Source organism: Pygocentrus nattereri, chromosome 24, assembly GCF_015220715.1.
Source record: "Pygocentrus nattereri isolate fPygNat1 chromosome 24, fPygNat1.pri, whole genome shotgun sequence".
NCBI lineage: Eukaryota > Metazoa > Chordata > Actinopteri > Characiformes > Serrasalmidae > Pygocentrus > Pygocentrus nattereri.
The window spans coordinates 29,772,481-29,795,161 of NC_051234.1; the positions used below are offsets into that span (position 1 = coordinate 29,772,481).

General features: G+C 40.7%; 1 protein-coding gene across 3 annotated transcripts in view; it reads left to right on the forward strand.

The window, feature by feature from the left end:
- Window positions 1-22,681, forward strand: part of ek1 (eph-like kinase 1) — a 136,092-nt gene that overhangs the window by 84,238 nt on the left and 29,173 nt on the right. For all 3 annotated transcript variants that reach the window (XM_037534053.1, XM_037534055.1, XM_037534056.1), the window contains exon 8: window positions 3,903-4,011. In XM_037534053.1, coding sequence (XP_037389950.1) covers window positions 3,903-4,011 — 109 coding nt within the window. The remainder of the gene's footprint in view (window positions 1-3,902; window positions 4,012-22,681) is intronic.

The window sequence follows — 22,681 nt, forward strand, 5'->3', positions numbered from 1 at the left end:
CTTATTTATCTATCTATCTATCTTTGTCTGTCTATCTGCTTATTTATCTATCTGTCTTTGTCTGCCTATCTGCTTATCTATCTATCTATCTATCTGTCTGTCTATCTATCCATCCATCCATCCATCCATCCATCCATCCATCCATCCATCCATCCATCCATCCATCTATGTCTGCTTATTTATCTAGCTATCCATCTGTTTGTCTTTCTTTCTGGTTATCTAGCTATCCATCTATCTGTCTAGCTATATGTCTTTTTTTCTGTCTGTCTGTCTATTTATCTATCTGTCTTTGTCTGTCTATCTGCTTATTTATCTATCTATCTATCTTTGTCTGTCTATCTGCTTATTTATCTATCTGTCTTTGTCTGCCTATCTGCTTATCTATCTATCTATCTATCTGTCTGTCTATCTATCCATCCATCCATCCATCCATCCATCCATCCATCCATCCATCCATCCATCCATCCATCTATGTCTGCTTATTTATCTAGCTATCCATCTGTTTGTCTTTCTTTCTGGTTATCTAGCTATCCATCTATCTGTCTAGCTATATGTCTTTTTTTCTGTCTATCTGCTTATTTATCTATCTATCTGTCTTTGTCTGTCTATCTGCTTATTTATCTATCTATCTGTCTTTGTCTGCCTATCTGCTTATCTATCTATCTATCTATCTATCTATCTATCTATCTATCTATCTATCTATCTATCTATCTATCTATCTATCTATCTATCTATGTCTGCTTATTTATCTAGCTATCCATCTGTTTGTCTGTCTATCTATCTATCTATCTATCTATCTATCTATCTATCTATCTATCTATCTATCTATCTATCTATCTATGTCTGCTTATTTATCTAGCTATCCATCTGTTTATCTATCTATCTATCTATCTATCTATCTATCTATCTATCTATCTATCTATCTATCTATCTATGTCTGCTTATTTATCTAGCTATCCATATGTTTGTCTATCTATCTATCCATCCATCCATCCATCCATCCATCCATCCATCCATCCATCCATCCATCCATCTATGTCTGCTTATTTATCTAGCTATCCATCTGTTTGTCTTTCTTTCTGGTTATCTAGCTATCCATCTATCTGTCTAGCTATATGTCTTTTTTTCTGTCTGTCTGTCTGTCTATTTATCTATCTGTCTTTGTCTGTCTATCTGCTTATTTATCTATCTATCTGTCTTTGTCTGCCTATCTGCTTATCTATCTATCTATCTATCTATCTATCTATCTATCTATCTATCTATCTATCTATCTATCTATCTATCTATGTCTGCTTATTTATCTAGCTATCCATCTGTTTGTCTATCTATCTATCTATCTATCTATCTATCTATCTATCTATCTATCTATCTATCTATCTATCTATCTATCTATCTATGTCTGCTTATTTATCTAGCTATCCATATGTTTGTCTATCTATCTATCTATCTATCTATCTATCTATCTATCTATCTATTTATCTATCTATCTGTCTTTTTTTCTGTCTGTCTATTTATCTATCTATCTGTCTTTGTCTGTCTATCTGCTTATTTATCTATCTATCTGTCTTTGTCTGTCTATCTGCTTATTTATCTAGCTATCTGTCTGTTTGTCTTTCTTTCTGTCTGTTTATCTATCTGGGTGTCTGTCTATCTATTTATTTATCTAGCTATCTGTTTGTCGTTCTTTCTGTCTATCTGCTTATTTATCTGTCTGTCTGTCTGTCTGTCTGTGCACAGAAATCCAACACCAATCAAATCTTGCTTTGAAATATTGGTCACTTGAAAGCATCTGTCCGATACATTCTTTTCTTTTTTAACAACTTTATAACAGCACTGATTTTTCAGTATCACTGTGCATCCCTGCAGAAAACCTTAGATATAGCCATCATCTTTTCGCTCAAGCTCAAACTCTCTCTCATTTCAGCAGGTGTCTCAGGCGTCCTTTGTTGTTTTCTCAGACTGTGAAGTCTCCAGTGCTGCTGTGTCCCCAAAACTCTTCCTTTCTGTTGTGCTTGAGAGAACCTACTGGGTCAGTGATGCCATCAAACCCCCATACAGGGCTAACGAACATTGACTGACTGCAGCTTTAAAAGATCATCAGCGCCCCTGACTGCTCATTTCTGTGCCCAGCTGTGTCAGTTAAGGAGAGGGGTGTGCAGTGCAATTTCCACTCCTACCGTGGGCCAAGGGCTGCCATGGGTTTTTCATTTTGTCTGTCTGCCTTTGTGAAAATGACACAATGCTTGAGACGGCTGATTTAAATCTCTTGTTGTTGTCAAATAATTATGCATACATGCTTTATCTCACAAATTAGTCCCTGGAGGCTCTGTGCACAAACCCACCCTGCAGTTCGCTCTTCTCCAGTGTTGTGGGAAGAAAATGGAATTTTTAATACTGTAATCAAAATGAATTTATTTTATATTAAATGAACAAATTTCACTACTGTATCACCAACTTCATAAATATGGCAAGATGCACAATAATAAAGAATTTTCTATCAGATTTGATTTCATAAAGAGTACCTCGATATAATTCCATGCTACTTAGTCTTACACTGTTCAGTAAAATATGACCCACTTTTTCTTTTTTTTTTTAGCATTTCTCTCCACTGCCTCTGTAGATTTGTCAAGATTTGGATCATGTTTTCCCTCATAAATCCAGATGAATTCCTTTCAGGCAACACATTGTGGGGGTTTTGCACCTTGTGAGGTGCCGCAGAGCTGTCAAATGGCATCCTTCAGGATTTCTCTACATGTGGCCTCACGGGGCACAGCTTGCTGATTGAACTGGAGAACTCTTGACATTTCTGTTTTGTTATGCCGTCTGGTTGTTTGCATACAGTATGTAATCTGTGGATTGTTATGGTTAAAGTGCCACTGGAAGGAGATTATGTTAATGAAGCATGCAAGCAGTTTATCAGCTCCATCGGTTCCATCAGAGCCATGCACACAGATATTTTAATGCTTAATAAAAACAGATCTATGCAAAAATAGAGTTTTTACCTTGCCCTCAATAACGTCTTAGTCACATTGTGTTGAGTGGGGAGATGAAGCAGGAAAAGATGGCTTTATCTCTCTTACACACACACGGGAGACAACGTCCATAGTGCTGAACAAGCTGCAGGTGAGTGTGATGATGTGTGGGTGGAGCGTTTGGAGCCGATACAAAAGACTCTCCAGATTTTCCAGAGTGAGTAGCCAGATTTTAGCTGGAGTGAGCCAAAGCAGAACATGGGAGTCCATGTGCTGTCTCCCAATGTGCTGACAGGTGTCAAGGTGTTGTGCAGGTTCTATGAGGCTAGTGCACAAAACAGTATCTAGAAGCACCCATCTTTTTCTATCTGGGAATTTAACTCTATTTTCTTCAGAGTTTAACTTGCCCCCTATCACAGTGCTGCGACGCTGGGAAGGAAAGGGCTACCACATTCCTCCATTTCACATGCAGCACCACCATGTCTTTTCAAACAGCCCTACTGGACAGCTCAAAAGAACCCACCTTGAAGCCCCATAATAAAATGTGAAAGTCAGTAAATAAGCAGTAACTGTGCTCTCTGTAGAGGAAGCGTTGGCTTATTTTCACTTAGAAAAATCAATGTCAGTGGACCAAGGCGCCCAAACTTGCGCACATGACTGTATTTAGTGTGGGAAACCACATAAGCAGGTTTGTTTTTTTCCTTTAATTAACAACTCGACATAAGTGAAAGAAACTTTCCATTACTTGTCATATAAATTTGCTTCGTAGCTCCAGGGCAACACTGAGGCAGCCAACCTGATGATGTGGCTGAAGACTGGAGTTTCTGATCAATATGATCACTAACAGTCCTGAAAGTACGAGTTGTTTTACAGGAGTAATTTTTGCTGTGGATGTTATCTGAACGTGTGTGTTTTGGCTTTTCTTCACAGACATGTTGGCTGTCGGTGACCCGAACCAGCAGACCATCCTGGCTGTGTCCATAGCAGGAGGAGTGGTCCTGCTAATCCTCCTGGTGGCTTGTTTTGTGGTCAGTGGCAGGTAAGAGCTTTAAAATTACGCTGTGAAAAACAGTAGCTACTCTAGTTTTCTGCAGCTTCTTCCTACAGTGCTGTAAGGAGCTTAAGGGGAGGATGGAGTTGAATATGGATTTAACTCCAACTGCAAGAGTCTGTATGTGAGTCCACATTTCTCTCTTCACTTTGGAGTTACTGAGTAATTCATACGAAGAGCTAAGTCATAAGAATATATACAATTAATAACTAAGGGTACTTACACACTTGACAACGCAAGGACGGAGCAATACGTGCATACACATGCAGATTATGTCCATCAGGAAGGTGTGTACACGGCTGGAACAGGGCAGAGTTTGTACTGTTTGAAAACCAGCAGGAAACAAAAGATCTGGACCAGAAACAAAGAAATATCGAAAGAGAATTTGCACGTTTTGAACAGGAAAAGACTGAACAGCCTAGCTACTCTCCTCCATCTTGGATGTTCATTCGTCTTCTGCTTGCATTTTTCTCTTGGTTGACATGCTTTCATGTCAGAATCCTCTGTAGCAAAAGTTGAAATGGTTTGAACTTTTTTACGCTCAGTGAATCGTCTTTTCACTGCATACAGGCAGGTTTCTAGTCCAACAGAGTTGACGCAGCGTCTTCACCGAAATACGCTGGGTACTGCGTTTCTGATGGTGCGTCAGCTTCTGGTGTGTAGGCACCCTAAATAATAAGCCTGTGGTTTAAGGGTTTCACATGTTTGTTAAAATAATTTCATCTGTCTAAACCAGGGGTGTCAAACTGGACCGGTGAAAGGGCCCTATTAAAAAACCTCATCAAATCTGTGGGCCAGAGAAAAAAATTTTCTTTCATTTTTAATTAATGTTGTGCTTTAACCCAAACTGACGATTGTTTATTCAAAGTATGTAAAAACGTCAACAGACACCTGTAGTAGATCTTGAAATATTACATGGACGCTTACATGAATGGTGTGGAATTGCATAGAAATGTGTGGAATTGAGCTGTAACTGCTGTCCCATAGATAGAAGAGACATTACTGTGTAGTGCACTCTGGGGACTGTAGTGCAGCGCATTGTGAAACGGTCTGATATTAATAGAAAATGAAAGCACTTTTTTTTTTTTTTGACATTGCGTGGCGGGCCCTGATCTGGCCTGTGGGCCTTGTGTTCGACACATGGGGTCTAAACAAAGTAGTGGAGATCAATCAAATTGGAGTTGGTGCAAATAAGAGTAAAGCCTCTCTAACACAAACTGCAGTATACCATTAAGAGTCCTTGGGCAAGACTCCTAACACTGAAACCTTGTTTGCAAACACCTTAAATGTAACCGAAGAAGCTGTTTGTGTGATTTGTGAGTTTACTTATGTATTTTTGCACCAAGATGTATTTTTTCTTTAGCTTTATCTTTAGTGTGGTACTGCCTCGTATAGCAAAAAAACAAAACAAAAAACGAACACGCCGCAAATATTTGCCCTCTCTCGCTCTCTCTTTGTGTCTTTGTGTTTATTGAAGACATGAAAAGACACTCCAAAAAATTGGAAAGGTCCATGATTGCAGATAGTAACCCGTGGAGATGAAAGCAAACACCCGAGAAGCCAATTGAAAGAGTGAGAGAGAGAGAGAGAGAGTGAAAGGCTAGATCGAGGCGAGCGCCGTGTTGCTTCAGGGCCAGCAATGATGGAGGCCATTAAATGGAAATGAATGAAGATGGGTCAGGGAGAGGAGAAACAGAGAGAGGCATGAAGAATGAGCACTGTTTAAATAATGTGTTGGAGGATCAGCTTTTTGAAGTGTTTTTTTCTGACTGATCAAAGAGCAGAACATTTTACTTAATGCTTTTTCTGGCCCGTCTCTGAATCATGGGCCCTTGTTGTCGGGATGGCCATTTGAATCAGTGTGCTGTTCGAGTATATCTGCATTTTTAATCATTCATCAAAAAACAATTCTTATTGTTATAAATAAAAAAAACAATACTGTCAAATACAATACTGTCAAAGGTTTGCAGTCTCTTGTTATTTATTTGAGATGGAAGTGTAGTGTATCTTTTTATGTACATTAATAAATCAATAGACATGCATCTTTTCAAATGGGCACAAAAGGCATTTTAAATGGTTTATTCAATATTTTGAGTTATACACTGTAATTGACCATTTACAATATGTTTTGTCAAGTCAACACAAGATTTGATCTGCTGTTTACATTTCGCTGTTGTTGGAACAAAACATCGTATCTCCATTTTTTTTTTTGGTCATTTTTTTCAGTTTTTGACAATTTGAAAATACCTGTTGCTCTTTATATTGTATGTAAATTTCATGAGCAGCGGACCGAAATAAACGACCCAAATTACTTGGCAAGAATTCTGGTTCCATTGACTTACATTAAAAGTAAAGTATGTTTTTTCCTTCTCCTGTAATGTGACCATTTTGGAGATATGAGGTTTTGTTCTGACAGCAGCGATATAAGGCTTTCTTGATATTCCTTTTAAATATGGTGGTCAATATGGCAAAATATAACCACGATACTTGAGGATATCTCCACAATAGATGATAAACACTACCATTCAAAAATTGGTAGTCACCGTTTTCATTAATATTAAACCAATTTGTTGAACATGCATTTGCAAAACTGCTTTTGGTTGAACTTAATACTTAATACTATAAACTATAAGAAATGTTAATGTGTTAGGAATGATGAACAGAGATGGAGATGATTCCATAATAATTCTGAACAACTGCATGACATTGAGAAAAGTTAATTATCCAGAATGGGTAGTATTTGGAAAAAGTGGTCAAGTTTGGAGGCCAAACATATCAAACAATCACTACAAATAGATAATTAAAGTGTATTATTTATCATTTAAAAACTGAAATTGAAATGTTAGATAAAACATTAAAAAGCTTCCGCTGTATAGCTTCTACAGCATATATTAAAATACTGCAGTACAAGTTATTGTTCAATACAATAACAACATTTTTTAATATGACTGTGAATCAAACTTTTGAACAGTACTGTATATGACAATATTTGGATTTTCTGAGGTTTGTGAACATTTGGAAGACAGAAGGTTTTTCTGTGTTCTACTGACAGTACCCATGATGCACCATAACGTGGTCATGCAGCCCGACTATAAATATGATGATGCACATTTTTTTTTATTCTGAACAGCAAGCCATGTTTGAATGTCCGATTGAGTGTACAAGTACTAAGGTGAGTGAATAACCAAGCCCATCTCTTCTTAGCCGAGGTCTTGTACTAACTTTGGGTTTATTCCATGACACTGACGGGTTTGTAAGCTGTACTACAAGAACTTCACCTTTTGTGTCCAATCGTGTGAAAGGCTGAGGATTTTACCTGCTGAAACAGGAGCACGCTGCCTGTATATGTGTGTAAAGCGCATGTGGAAAGACCATCATGGTAGCTATAAACAAAGGCTTTGATTCTCGTCCATCTGGAGCAGCAGGTTGGCAGTTGCAGCTGTGACACTAATGCAGTGTGACAGGCTCTAGAGGAACATGCAGGCCGGTGTTTTGTAATGGAAGGCAGAACCAAACACTTTAATTGCATGCAGTACCTTGGCACTGGACTATACGGTGCCATCTAACCTTAACTGGGAATCTAATAGAGTGTCTGGAGCTCCTTGTGGAAAGCTGGTTCCAGACTCTGAGGGGGAAAGAGTGGCATTGCATTAGAGTTCTAGGACTGGCAGTTTTAGGTCATTGATTCCAGATTTCTTGTTTCTGGTTACAGGAAAAGGTTATTATAGTGGGCATCTTGTAAACAGGAGATTGTGTTTAAGAATGTTTGCACTCTAGCTGAGCAGATGGGATCTTTTGAGATGTTAACTGTAGCAGGGTTGATGTTTATTCGAACCCCAGAATAACTTGCATTATAACGATATCTCCGTTTCAGATCTCCATGTTGAGGCCTCATAGACCTACTTCTAAAGCGATGGTCTGGCAAAAATGAAATTTTGCATATTTATCCCCGAACCAGTTAGTAAACACTACAAGTCTAATGTGGCTAGCAGGTTATACAGGCTTTTAACCAGCAATTAACATTATGCAAACTACATGCCTAAGCAAACCATCACACATTTGGATCTGGTGTGTTAGATTAGGGTTGGAGCTGAAACTGAAAGCTTTCCACTGTCCATGTTGTTTGCTGAAGAAGCTATTAGATGTGTCCATTTTCAGATATCATGCATAGCATCGTTCTCCAAAGTGGTAAGATTGCAGGAAAGATTGCAATACGTTCTTTACTTTCGATGCAAGTTAATGTACAGAGATTTTATTCCAAGCAGTTTTTGAGCATTTCTAATATTCTAACAGTGCCTACTTTACTTTTATTCCAAGTCAGTGGAACCAGACTTTTCTCAAGTTTCTCAGTTTGGGTCGTTTCTTTTAGTCCATTCTTTGTGAAATTTACTCCCAATGAAAAGGGCAACAGGCATTTTCAAACAATGTCCACAACGACAAAAATGGAGAAATCAAGGTTTTCTTCCGACAGTGATAAGCAAGTTTACTAAGTCAACCTGGTTGAAGCGTTTCATGATTTAGGCATGCAGTTAAGCACAGTGCTGATTTGTGTATGTTAGCTTCTATTACTTGATAGCCTCTTAGCTTCAGCACAAAACTAAAGAAAAAGCAAATTTCAGACACCAAACAGCGTCAACCAGCCAAGACATTTGAAGTAAGGCCTGATTTTTGGCCAAACTGTTGCTTCGGACCCCCACCCTCCATATCCCCACTTTACTTGGCCCCACCCTCCATATCCCCACTTTACTTGGCTCCACCCTCCATATCCCCACTTTACTTGGCCCCACCCTCCATATCCCCACTTTACTTGGCCCCACCCTCCATATCCCCACTTTACTTGGCCCCACCCTCCATATCCCCACTTTACTTAGCCCCACCCTCCATATCCCCACTTTACTTGGCCCCACCCTCCATATCCCCACTTTACTTGGCCCCACCCTCCATATCCCCACTTTACTTGGCCCCACCCTCCATATCCCCACTTTACTTGGCCCCACCCTCCATATCCCCCGCTCTACTTTCTCCCACCCTACATATCCCCCGCTCTACTTACTCCCACCCTCCATATGCCCACTTTACTTACCCCCACCCTTCATATCCCTCGCTCTATTTACCCCTACATTACACAACTTATATTTGCAGTTTAACACAAATGTCATTAGTTTACTAATTAGTATAATTACAATTACAGTAATAATAATACTGTATAATAAATAATATAAGTAATATGCTTATTATTTATGTTGGTTCTTTTTTATATCTTTTTCTGTTTCCATTATTGTTTTTGTTATTCACTGCTGCTGTAGTGATGCTTTAAAAATGCTGTAATTCATAGTCAGGCTAATAAAGCTGTTCAGCTGAATTAAACTGAATTGAGTTGCTTTAAGGTGAATTGATAAAAAGTGGTTTTACTGTGCTGTGGACCGCGGCTTTGAGAGGTTCTTACTGTCGTCTCCTGATGCTCAGGTATGGCAAGACCTTCCCCCCCATTGGCTGGTGATAGCCTTTCCAGATGGCGCGTGATCACTGTCCTGCTTTGCTCTGCTGTTTCCTGCATTCTTTGGGAAAGCAATTAGAAAATGGCAGACGCTCGCAGATGATTGGAGACCCGTTTGGTTATCTCTCCGGAATGTTCCGGCAGGCTTGCCAAACGTGGCCGCACATTGTGCAGGTGCTTCCTAATCGGTGTGTGGACACGCGTCATTTGCAAGTCTAAGTTGTGCAGGGTTTTAACTGAAAACAGAGGCGGTCCAAAGAATTCAGTCTCTTGGTAACGAAATTTCCTCGCTTTTTTCCAGCCAGTAGGTTGCTTACATTAATATTGAATCCCATTATCACAGTTTAATGGTGCAGTTTGAATCCCTGTGGCTCACTTTGATTTTGCAATTTTAATTTAATTGTTTGTCGTTGTAATTAATTTAATGTTGATTGGTATCTCGTGGCGCAGTAGGAGTGCTGATATGTGTGTTTGTGTTCCTCTTTTCTCAAATAGATAATTATTTTAGGGATAATTAAATATATTAGCAGTCATAAGTTTGGACACACGATTTTGTTATGATCCTGAGGTATTTTGATCTTAAGTCTTCAATGCTTGAAATTTGTTGCTTTGACAATTGAAGTCAAGATGATCCCTATGTATGAATGTATTTCCAAAAAAACAACTTAAAAAAAAAAATAAAAAAAATTCTCAGCATCAACAAAGCCTCAGCATATAAATAAAGTATCAAGATTGCTGAAAAAGCATGACTCATGCTTTAAGTTGCTTACATTAAGATGCTTAAGTGAATGTCAAGTATGTGAAAAGCTGCATGTAGGCAAGGGGGGCTACTTTTTGGTCAAAAATACAAGAGATTATACACCGATCAGCCATAAAATTATGACCTTGTTTCTATGCTCATTGTCCAATTTATCAGCTCACAGCAGTTCTGCTGGAGTTTTTAAACACTGTGTCCACTCGCTGTCCACTCTATTAGACACTCCTACCTTGTCGGTCCACCCTGTAGATGTAAAGTCAGAGACGACAGCTCATCTGCTGCTGCACTGTTTGTGTTGGTCATCCTCTAGTCCTTCATCAGTGGTCACAGGACGCTGTTGGCTGGATATTTTGGGTTGCTGGACTATTCTCAGTCCAGCAGTGACACTGAGGTGTGTTTAAAAGCTCCAGCAGCACTGCTGTGTCTGATCCACTCAGACCAGCACAACACACACCACCACCATGTCGTTGTTACTGCAGTGCTGAGAATGATCTCCACCCAAATAGTACCTGCTCTGTGAGGGTCCGTGGGGGTCCTGACCACTGAAGAACGTGGTAAAAGGGGGTAACAGTGTATCAGAGAAACAGATGGACTACAGTCTGTAACTGTAGAACTACAAAGTGCAGCTATACAGTAAGTGGAGCTGATAAGATGGACAATGAGCATAGAAACAAGGAGGTGGTCAGAATATTACGCCTCATCTGTGTATTAAGATTAATCACTTTTTGCATAATTCCACATATTTTAGATTTGTAATGTCTTCTATAACATGCAGAATAGTAGAAAATGGACAGAACCTTGGGCCAGTACTGTATTTTAAAGCATCGTAGAATTATAATTACAGTGAAGGATGACTTCCAATCAGTGGTCGGCCTGGTGATGGAACAGTGTAATCAGATATCGACAATGGCTGACGGTAACCTGATGACAATTCTTCGAAGCCGATATTTGCCAAGCTGGGAGACAGAACTGATAGAGTATTAAATTAATTTTAAACAAGATAAAATACAAGATTATTACCATGCTATTTTAGCATTGCTTCTGCTGTGGAGTCGTCTTTGGGAATGACTAGAATCCGTTCAAGGAAGGTGTTGCAGACTCCCTGGGCAACCATAAGCCCTCTTTAGAGGAAAGAACAGTGGAAGCTACCACTCTTTAATCTGAGGGGACGCTGCAGGACCCACGACACCCCTTCCATGCATTTTTACTTAATTTATTGAAATGATACTCTTTACAGAATAGTAGACAAATTGTGCGTCTGCCACAGCCACAACAGATCATCAGTTACCTGTTTGGCAATGGTTTTTAACCTTATCAGACTTGATCTGTAAATATTTTGTAATTTTTTATACATGTGTTTTTATACCAATGTATTAGGCATATTTACTTTATCACACTAGAACAACAAATAAGTCTAATAAACAACACTTTAAAAGTAATAGGTTTTAAAACGTTGAGCAAAATGTCTGATAATCAAGACTTTAAAATCTATACTTTTAAAGTGTTGTTTATTAAACTTATTTCTTTCTGCTCAACAAAATAATTGTTACTCCCATTTTTTTTAACGGCCAAGAAAGTATTGTTGCTTTTTACTTTTAGATGTCATCCAGACTTACTCTGTGGTCAGTTAAATTAGAACATTATGTTGTAAAGATGCATCTGTAGGCTGTGGGATTGCTTTGAAACAAATGAGCAAGTAAGACATTCGGTTCCGCCTTTTTTTAGCTCCTCCAAACACTGAACTGTCCCCCAGTGTTACGCTTTAGTCACAGAAAAATATGGACTTTACACGGTACAAGCCTCGAGCTGTTCTGAAACATAGCAGGGTGACAAAATAATAACCTGCATGTTTTTACAGGAGATGCATTATCATCCAAGAGAAAAAGCCGCTGAGATGTTTTGGTGCGTCAGTTACGTGCTGGCATCCACAAATAGACGTGGGACCTGAGTCAATAAACAGTGGCCGGCGTCTGGGTCAGCACAGCCTGTTTCTGAGTATTTTATTGATATTGCCTCCGTGGCAGAAAGCCGGCCGAGTAGTGTAATTGTGAATGGAAGGCTGTGAAGGTATAATAGCAGTAAATGGCATCAGTGAGTCCATTCTGTGAGTTAGCTGGGGCCGCGAAAGTGCTGCATTAGAGCTGTGGATACTGCGTGTTCGCACTCCGGCACTTGATGTAGTGCAGGTATTACTTGTAATTTCCTCAGGGGTTAGCCAGCGTACCACACTAACTCACTCACACTATACCATCACTTCATTCACGTGTGCGGTAATAGAGGAATATTTCAGCACAAGCACAAACACGCAATCCCACACGGAAAGACAAAGCGGACTGTCACGCTCCCAGAGGACATAAACATAATGAAAGGCAGACGTTGGATGAATATTATGGCTACTCGAGCCTATATTTTTTCCAAAATTTTTTCCATCCATCTGGCCATTATGCCTCATTGCCGGGGCTTAATCCACCTTCCTTTTAATCTTGAAAGGGGGGGGGGGGGGTTCACTCTTTCTCACTCGAGAGCTTTGGTTTAGTTAGAATTTAAGGTGAGACAGTTCAGGTGAATGGGGTAATTTTGTAAAACAGATATCACAATGTGTGTTGATTACTGGTAGTCATACCATATTATTATTATTATCATTATTATTATTATTATTATTTTATTATTTTTTTTTTTTTGCCCTGTGATGGACTGGCGACCTGTCCAGGGTGTATCCTGCCTTCCGCCCGATGACTGCTGGGACAGGCTCCAGCACCCCCCTGTGACCCTGATGGAGAAGCGACTTGGAAAATTGATGGATGGATGGATGGATGGATGGATGATTTTTTTTTTTTTTTTTTTTTGTACTGGGGGTTTGCAAGTACCATTAGATACAAGTGAGACGATCTAAAATATTCATACATTTTCATATTCTTCAAAACAATCTAGCTTTTAGATAATGTTAGAAATGAGTCGTTCAAAAATCAAGGATAAACACAGCTACAGGCAATATATGAAGAAAGAGTGTAACATGAAAACAATTATAAAGAATTATAAAGAAAAGTCGATTTAAAGGGGCCTCAGAACTGTATTACCCAGTGGGATCTCAGAAAACATGCATCATTTGTAGGAGTGTTAGCATTAGTACATACACATATTTGGATGTTTTATTTGGATTCTAAAGGAAAGAGGCTTTCTGGGGAACTGTATTCAATACAATCACGCTTGTGTCTGTAAATATTACTGTACTACTTTTGTTTCAGTGTTAAATATTGAATGGAAACAAAAGGATAAAACTCCCCCAAAGGAAAACCGGCCAATCAGGAACTGTTCTTCTCTGTGATATGTAGGTAGCTATAGCTAAGCGAGTCCTGCTGTTGGTTACGGCTTCTGGAGCGGAAGAGAAGTCCTAACACCTTAGATTAACCAGCTAAGCTTTTAAAAATGGTTCTTCTATTGTTAAAACGTCAAACCTTTAACAATAGACGAATCCTTTTTGGATTCAGAACACTTTTCAAAAAGAGCAGCACAAGAACAGCACAGCACGTTCTCCATCACTCTGAAGAACAATTCATCAATGCAAAGAACCCTTAAATCGTGCACAACTGAAAGGTAATAAAGAACCCATGTTCCAACACATTTTCTGCCCCTGCTGGCTGTGGGTGAATGCTTTAACTAGGCTTTGTTGCTCATGTCTGCCCAGTAAAGGTAACATCAGGCTAACTTGAGCATTAAAATTTGAAATCTGTAAAATATCCAAGTCAATAAGTCAATAATATCACAAATCCGCCATTCATGGCAGCCATAAATACAGCAATATTCAATGCAGAAACCTCTAGCCAATGACCTCTCAGATGTCACCGAAGCATTTACGACATGCAGTCAGAAAAGATGTTTTTGTCAAAAAAACAAGAAAGGTAATTAATTAATAATTAAAAATAAATGAAACAAATATAAACAAAAGCAATTTAACATGTCAATGGCAAATGTTTCTATTTAGGTTTCTTGTGCCATTATTTAAATTTATATCTCATCATTAATTTACTTGATTAATCCACAAAATACCTACAGGATTTCAGACTCGCACCTAGTAAAACAATTTTAAACAATTAGTAAACAAAGTTGAATATAAATGAACTTTCTAGTAAAACTTGCTATGTATTGCACTGTGTATTTACATAACATTTGGCCAAATGGTAGAAATTGAAGCTCATGACTTCTGAGGTTTGAATCCGATTTGTGTATCTACCTGTTTAAAGGCATCAGTGTAAGTTCTCCTGCTGGGAACTGCAGCTGAAGTGTCAAGAGTGTCATGCAGTAGTTTGGGCCACGGCCTGCGCTCCCTCCATTTTTCTTTAGCGTTTCAATTAGCATAATGAAGGCTGCCTGACCGCTGGCCTCGGTGTGTTTGAACACCTCTCTGAGGAGCTGAGGATTTATGAGTATGTGGATAGACTCCAAAGACATCATTATTTCCTCCTTTCTTTATGAGCCAGGCAGACAGAAATCAATTTCTCATTGCCCAGACAGGATGAAGGGGTTAAGGACTCCTCTCCAGAGGCCTGAGCTTTGTTGTCCTGAGTAGCAGAGTCTGCAGGGATGTTTTCTTATAAATGCTTATATTTAACACAGATATTTTACGTTTTTTAAACCATACCGGACTGTAATCACCTTGACTGAGTCCTTACAGACTGATTGGTGTTGCAGACAGTCAGCACGCAGCACCTTAATATTGTAGATCATGACCACATTACCACATCTACATCTATGAGATCATTTTAATGCATAATGCATTGGTTCATTCATTTCAGAAACACCATTTTACGAGATTAGCATCAGATAGCTGTAGTCCCTTGTTGTCCGTGATTTGTTTCCGCTGTAAATAAATCATTATGCCCACTCCAGTTTTATTAATGGTTTGGAGATGTTCTCTTAAACAGAGTCAGTGCTGACTGCCTTTTGATTTTTTTAGACTACTACAATAATAGATGGTGACTGGTAGGGTTTCGCTTTACTTTGGTTTCAGGTAAAATGATGTTTTATGGTGTTCAGTTATTAAATTCTTACCGAATTTTGTTGTATTATCTAGCTGGCTTTTTATGGTTTGCAGTCATCGTCAGCTGTAAGTACTGTACATTAATCATTAATCATATTGTTGTTGTCGGAACAAAACATATATCTCATATCTCCAAAATGGTAACTTTACAGGAGAAGGGAAAGACATACTGTATTTTCAATGTAAGTCAATGGAACCAGACTATTTTCAGAGTGATTTTAGGCCGTTTTCTTTGGTCCATTCCTCATGAAATTTACACACCACATAAAGAACAACAGGTACTTTTAAATTAGGTCGAAAACCGAAAACAACAAAAAGGAGATACAAGGTTTTGTTCCGACAACAGCGATATATTTGCAGATGGCAAAGGTCAAAATGATACCCCAGTGACCAATGTCTGTACATTTACCATTGCCCTTCATAAATCAGGAAAAATCCACAGGCTTTTTGTCACGGGAGCCAAGCTCTTCGGTGTGCTCTTGTATCCAGGCAGGGCTGCTGTTCTCTGAGCATGTGGATCAGGTCCTGTGGACCTCCTCAGAGCCACACAACCTCATTGAAAACACAGACATCATGGCAAAAGCTGACCTGAGAGTCAAAGGATAGCACCTCTGATCTGGACTTCAGACCAGTTTGGATACCACTGATGTTCATGTAGCTTGGTAGTTCGTTGCGATCCTTTGGTCAACATTGCTGTTCCAGGACAGTATAAATCAGACATTCCGTCAATAAATGCATGCCATACATCAATATCCGTTCATTTTCAGCACTGCAGCGACACTTTTAAATGCTTCTGTGTCACTGATGAACTAAGAATAGTCTGCTAACCAAAAATATCCAGCCAACAGCGTCCTGCGGGCAGCATCCCGTGACCACTGATGAAGGACTAACACAAAGGTATGTCTAGTAGACTGAACGATGGGAGGAAACAGTGTCTAAAAACTCCAGCAGCACTCCTGTGTCTGATCCACTCAGTCCAGCACAACACACACTAACACACCACCACCATGTCAGTGTTACTGCAGTGCTGAGAATGATCCACCACCCAAACAGTACCTCCTCTGTGAGGGTCCATGGGCGTCCTGACCACTGAAGAACAGGGTAACAGAGTATCAGAGAAACAGATGGACTACAGTCTGTAACTGTAGAACTACAAAGACCAGCTATACAGTAAGTGGAGCTGATAAAATGGACAATGAGCATAGAAACAAGGTGTACTTAGGGAAGTGGCCTGTTGGTGTGTATCGTTCTGAAGCCCTTCAGTACAAGAATCTATACTGCATAGTTGTCTGCACAGACAAAGTCATGTTAAAGAAGTCAAGAGGCTTTTGCCATTCCATCTTTGTTCAAGTACACAGTGGAGTGAAATTACGTTCCTCCAGGAACATCACGGTGCAACAAGGAACAGAAGTACAAAGTGCGAACGTGAAGACATCGTGTGCAAACAAAAAAATGTAACTAGAAACAATAAATACGATAAATTAAACCGACATTAGACACAGTAAACAGACACAGCACTCATTCTGGACATGAGGTCGTGGAATAAGGTGCAGAGATATTAACATGCCATCTCGGGGCAGGGGTTAGCTCAGTCCTTGTGAGTTTAAGAACCGGATTGCTTGAGGAATAAAGCTGTTGCAGAGTCTGGCAGTGGTGGCACGGATGCTACGGTACCTTCTGCCCGACGGCAGCAGTTGGAAAAAAAAGTCAGTGTGAGGGATGGATGGGATTGTCCACAATGCTGGTGGCTTTCTGGATACAACGTGTGGTGTAGATGTCCATGATGGAGGGGAGAGAGACCCTGATGATCTCAGCTTTCTTCACTATACGCTGTAGGGTCTTGCGGTCTGAGGCGGTGCAATTCCCAAACCAAGTGATGATGCAACTGCTCAGGATGCTCTCCACAGTCCCCCTGTAGAACATGATGAGGATGGGAGGGGGGAGATGAGCCTTCTTCAGTCTCCGCAGGAAGTAGAGGTGCTACTGGACTCTGTTGGCTATGGAGTTGGTGTTGAGGGACCAGGTGAGGTTCTCTGTGATGTGGACACAGAGGAATTTGGTGCTCCTGACGATCTCCACAGCAGAGCCAGTGGTGTTCAGTGGGGGGTGGTCACCTTGCACTCTTCGGAAGTCAACAACCATCTCCTTAGTTTTGTCTACATCCAGAGACAGGTTGTTGGCTCCGCACCAGTCCGTTAGCCGCTGCACTTCCTCTCTGTACGCTGACTCATCGTTCGTCCTGATCAGACCCACCACAGTCGTGTCATCAGCGAACTTGATGTGGTTTGAGCTGCACTTTGCAGTACAGTCATGAGTCAGTAGAGTGAACAGCAGTGGACTGAGCACACAGCCCTGAGGGGCACCGGCGCTCAGTGTGGTGGAGCTGGAGATGTCATTTCCTGTTCTGAAGGAAGGTCTCTCAGATAGGAAATCCAGGATCCAGTTACAGAGGGAGGCGTTCAGGCCCAGCAGGCTCAGTTTTCCAGTCAGCTGCTGAGGGATGATGGTGTTGAATGCTGAAGTCTATGAACCGCATTCTGATGTAGGTGTCTTTATTGTCTAGGTGGGAGAGAGCCAGGTGGAGTGTGGTGGAGATGGCGTCGTCTGTTGAGCGGTTGGGGGCGATATGCAAATTACAGTGGGTCCAGTGAAGGAGGAAGCTGGTCTTGTAGTTGGTCATGGCCTGGATGCCCTGCCACATGCGCCACGTGTCAGCAGTGTTTTAAAAATGATCATGGATTTTCTTTGAGTAGGCATGCTTAGCCTCTTTGATGGCCCGGGAGATCTTGGTTCTTGCCACCCTGAGGATTACTTTGTCCCTTAACTTGAAAGTTTTGTCACGGGTTCTCAGCAGTGTGCACACCTCTGCAGTCATCCATGGTTTCTGGTTGGGGTGAGTTGTGACTGGTTTGGAGTAACATCATCAATGCACTTGCTGATGTAGCCAGTCACTGATTCTGCGTACTCCTCCAGGTTGATGGAGTCACCGGTAGTTGCTGCTACTCTGAACATCTACCAGTCAGTGTGCTCAAAACAGTCCTGAAGAGCAGAGAGAGCTCCTGGCGGCCAGGTTCTCACTTGCTTCTGGTCTGGCCTGGCATGTCTAATGAGCGGTCTGTATGCTACAATGAGCATCACAGAGATGTGGTCCGAGCACAGAAGCACAACAGGTTGTCGAGCTGAACAACTGAGTCCGGAGTGGAGCTCGTCATCCACATCTCAGTAAAAAAATGAAAACACAGCAGTCTCTGAACTCATCACTAATTCTCTCTGTCCTTCTCTCCCCCTCTCTCGTTCTTTATCCTTTACTCTCTCACTCCATGCAACACATACTCACAGAGGAAGAACACCTGAAACACTTGTGTCAGCACTTCCACACCTCCACCCCTGTATGACTGTCACCCGCAGATAGACAAGCAGAAGCTAAGACAAAAGAAAAGCTGAACAAGAGAAAGAAAGTGGGTCAAAGACGAAAGCTATTCAGCAATGGGTGTGATGTGTGATGTCTTTATTGCCAGGCAAAGGAGATTTACAAAATAGACAGCAAACGGAGGATATGTTAATTGCAAACTTGATTTTTTTTTTCTTTTAATAATGTGTTAATAATGGCATATTTTGCATGTAATATTCAAATCAGTACACCCCCCCAACCCCCAACAAACCCCCCCCCCCCACTACAGTGAGCAGGGAGTATGAGACACTCGCGTTTACAGCCTGGAGCGGGACTTCACAGACCCCCAACTGTGACAGGGGGAAGTGTTTCATCAGCGTTTCTGTGTTTGAAAAGCGGGGGTGCAGCAGGTGCAGGGGGAGGGTGTCTGTGGCACCTCAGGGTGTGTAGGGGCAAAGAGGGGTTTGGTAGGAGGGTCGATTCACTCTCTCTGATTACCACATGCTTCAATCAAACACAGCAACCCCTCCTCCCCTGCACACATAGTGACTGTATCCTCAGATCCAGCAGCGCTGCCGTACAAGCCCACTTGCCGTTGCACATGTGACAGCTACATCGCCAGTCAAAAGTTCGGGGACACCTTGTTTTTGCTTTTCAATAATGCATGAAAAAGTGGCTAGATTTTAAACATAGGCAGCCGTTTACTAATGCGCTGGATATATTTTTCTTTAAGCTTTTCTTTCAAACTAGTGTTTATAGTCTTTGCACAGAGGCATATTAATAATTATTAAGTAATTATTAACTTATTAACTGTCATCGTACTTTTTTTTTTTTAAATGAAAAGATGGAAACTGAAAACAAATCGCCCCTCTTGGAACAAAACCTCGTATCTCTGTTTCTGTCATTTTTCAGTTTTTCATTGTGTTAATTTTATGATGAATGGACCAAAGGATGTGACCCAAACTTATTTGGAAAAGTAGTCTAGTTCCATTGAGTTACATTAAAAATAAAGTTTTAATAAATAAATGTTTTCTCCCTGTCCTATAAAGTTATTTCAGAGATGCAATGTTTTGTTCTGACAGCAGCGAAATGCAAATATGTACTTCATTACATACTTTAGACTTGAGTCCACCTCTTTTAAGAGCTTGCTTTGTTGCTTAGTGCTTGGGTTTGGCAACAGAAAATGTCCAACTGGGATAAACTGGTAATTTACCCATCTATAATACATATGCCATGTGCATGTACTACTATTATATTTTTGTGGCATTGCACACAGGCAGAGAACAGCATCCACCCTCCTCTGATTATCTGCTAGTCATGCTGCACTAAAGTGCCTCCTGTCACTGCTGCTACTTGCAGAAACACTTATCAAGCATAGGGATGGGGTCTGCTGAGCTTTCCACCAACCTAACACTTCCCTCTAATCAGTGGTGTTAGTCACTGTGACTGATGTACTGTTGTATTTTAAACCTCATACCTAACAGAGACCTGAGCAAGATCCAAACCAGATACTCTTTTGGGCTCTGGTCCGGTAGTAGACCTCCAACTGTCACTATTACTGACGTATGTTGATATTGCGCACAGATGCACATCAAGTCTGAGGCACGTAAGGAGGGGGCGGGGCAGTTGCTAAACAGGTATGGTCTCTCTGGAGACTCTGCTGCGAACCCAGCCTTCATTAAAAGCAATGAAGAGGAACACACACACACACAAACCCCCAAACCCCTAGCAGAGTCCCCCATTCATACTGAAAGCGACAAACCTCGACCCCCAGCTGTGCAGGGAGAAGCAACAGGCAGATTAGAGGGCAGATGAATGGGAGATCTGCCCAGCCCAGCAGTCTCCTCATTATGTAATAGACCCCCAGGCTGGGTGAGAGTGCTCCAGCTTGAGGCTCTAACACTGAGCCTGGGCGGCTGAGGCACAGCTGAGACACTTACTGATCAGCTGTGTCAACAGTGAGCACGGAGGAAGTCAATATCCAGACCAAATATAATTAAATCTTGCTCTGCAGACCACAGGGCCACATCACTGAACCACAGAGTCGTCCGTTATTACTGGATGTAATTCAAGTGGTAGGACCACGTGCAGGTTCTCTGCTGAAAGTAGATTGCGCTTGGAAGAAATTATGTGCGTCTGCAGTCAAATGTTTGGGAACGTGGCCTCTAACAAGTGCTGTTGTACCAAAACATTGTATCCGAAACCTTTAAGGGAGGAGAAAGAAACTTCTTACAATTAAACAGTATTGTCAGATTGGGCAGTATCCACCAAAGTGGACAAATTTGATCATCATAAATCCTGAAACAAAATGATTTTTTTTTTTTTGTTTTGTTTTTTTTAGTGTATATAATGTTTAATAAGCTGCTTTACTTAATGATGCAGCTGAAATTTGAACAGGCCTAATGTCTCCCCACATCCAGTATTTTTTTATTTTTTTAAAACTTTGACATACATTTTATTTACTCCTGTTGAGAGGAGGCTGTTGGCATCAAAGGCAAGATGTAGCATGGATTGCCCAGTTCAGTCAGCATTACAGACTGTACATTATTCTGCAGTGCCTGTGGTCTGTGCCAAACAGCATAAATAGTAAAGAATAGGTTTGTTGAATGTCTTACACACTTCAAATACATGTGTTTTTGGTAGATCTGCTTACAGCCCAGTGTGGCAAAACAAACACCCATTAGCTTGCTACCAGCATAACACAGGAAACAAGACGCTAAAAAAAAAATCAGCATTATTACTGCAGTGATAACCTGAGCAAATACTAGGTATGACGCTTGTTGCATCTTATTGCTTAAATGAGGTTTTGATGTGGCGGCAGTGATTTATATGAAGGTTCTTCCTGCCTGATGGAAAAGCATCCTATGTGGCTCCTCATGAAGAATCTAAAATGGATCATATTGGTTTGCTTGACACTTTTGGTCACTGCATAAACCCATAAAACAAGTGGAGTTAATATCTGCTCTATTGTTGTAGCATGTTCTAACAAGGGGGGAACTATAGAAACTATAATCTACTATAGTTTTATAGTATAGTAGTGAACTATAGTAACTATAAACTAGCAGATAACCTCTGCTCTTTCTGAGATGACACTCATTTTGCGATCAGCTGTGCAGCGTTAATATTCAACGGCTTAAATATTCAACGTTAAATTTCCACCGTGCACAGTGCAGTATTGAGCCGCGCTCCTGTGGGAGTAGCTTTAGAGCCCTTCTTTCCTCCAGCTGGTCCCCGACAGAAGGCCCAGGCTCAGTGCTGCTCTGCAGAAGTTCAGCTGCTGTCCTCCAAATGGGCCTCTCTTTCTCCTCGTTCAGAACGTCCAGCCTCAGAGCGTCCCCGTTTCACCATGTAATTATTATGCTCGGTCAGGCTCTCTAATCACATCTTCGCCAGCGAGCTCTGTCAAAGATATGACATGAAGAAAGAAAGCAAAGCAGACAGTCTTAAGGAGGATTAAATGAATAATGAACACAATTATCAGTTTTAAGCTCTGCACACTTCCTCCTCTGTGCATTCAAACATTCCTTATCAAACTATTATTTATTTCATGACCTTTTGGGTATGAGGAGGGCTACGGTGAATGAAATGTCTAGGGTGAAAGGATTTCAGTGCAGCCTTGGTTGTAATAACTGAGGATTGGAGGAAAAGGGTTAAGCAGGGAATGAAGGGAGAACATTCAATTCAATTGGAGTTCTCTTTTAGCCTTGGAAGCTTACAGTTAATTTTAATTCTTTTGTATGTACAGCTTACATAACAATTATTAAAATGTAAATACATACAGAAAGTGCAAAGGTCAAAGACCACTACAGCATTTGTTTGATTTCCAGTCAAAATGGCCATTAAGTACAAGCTACTTGGACCAAAATCAAAGGGGAAAACAGTGGACTTTAAAAAAACTGGAGAAAGTAAAATATTAAAAGATACAGAGAATATGAGACTCCTAACAACAGACCTGGTAAACCACCAAACCACTCC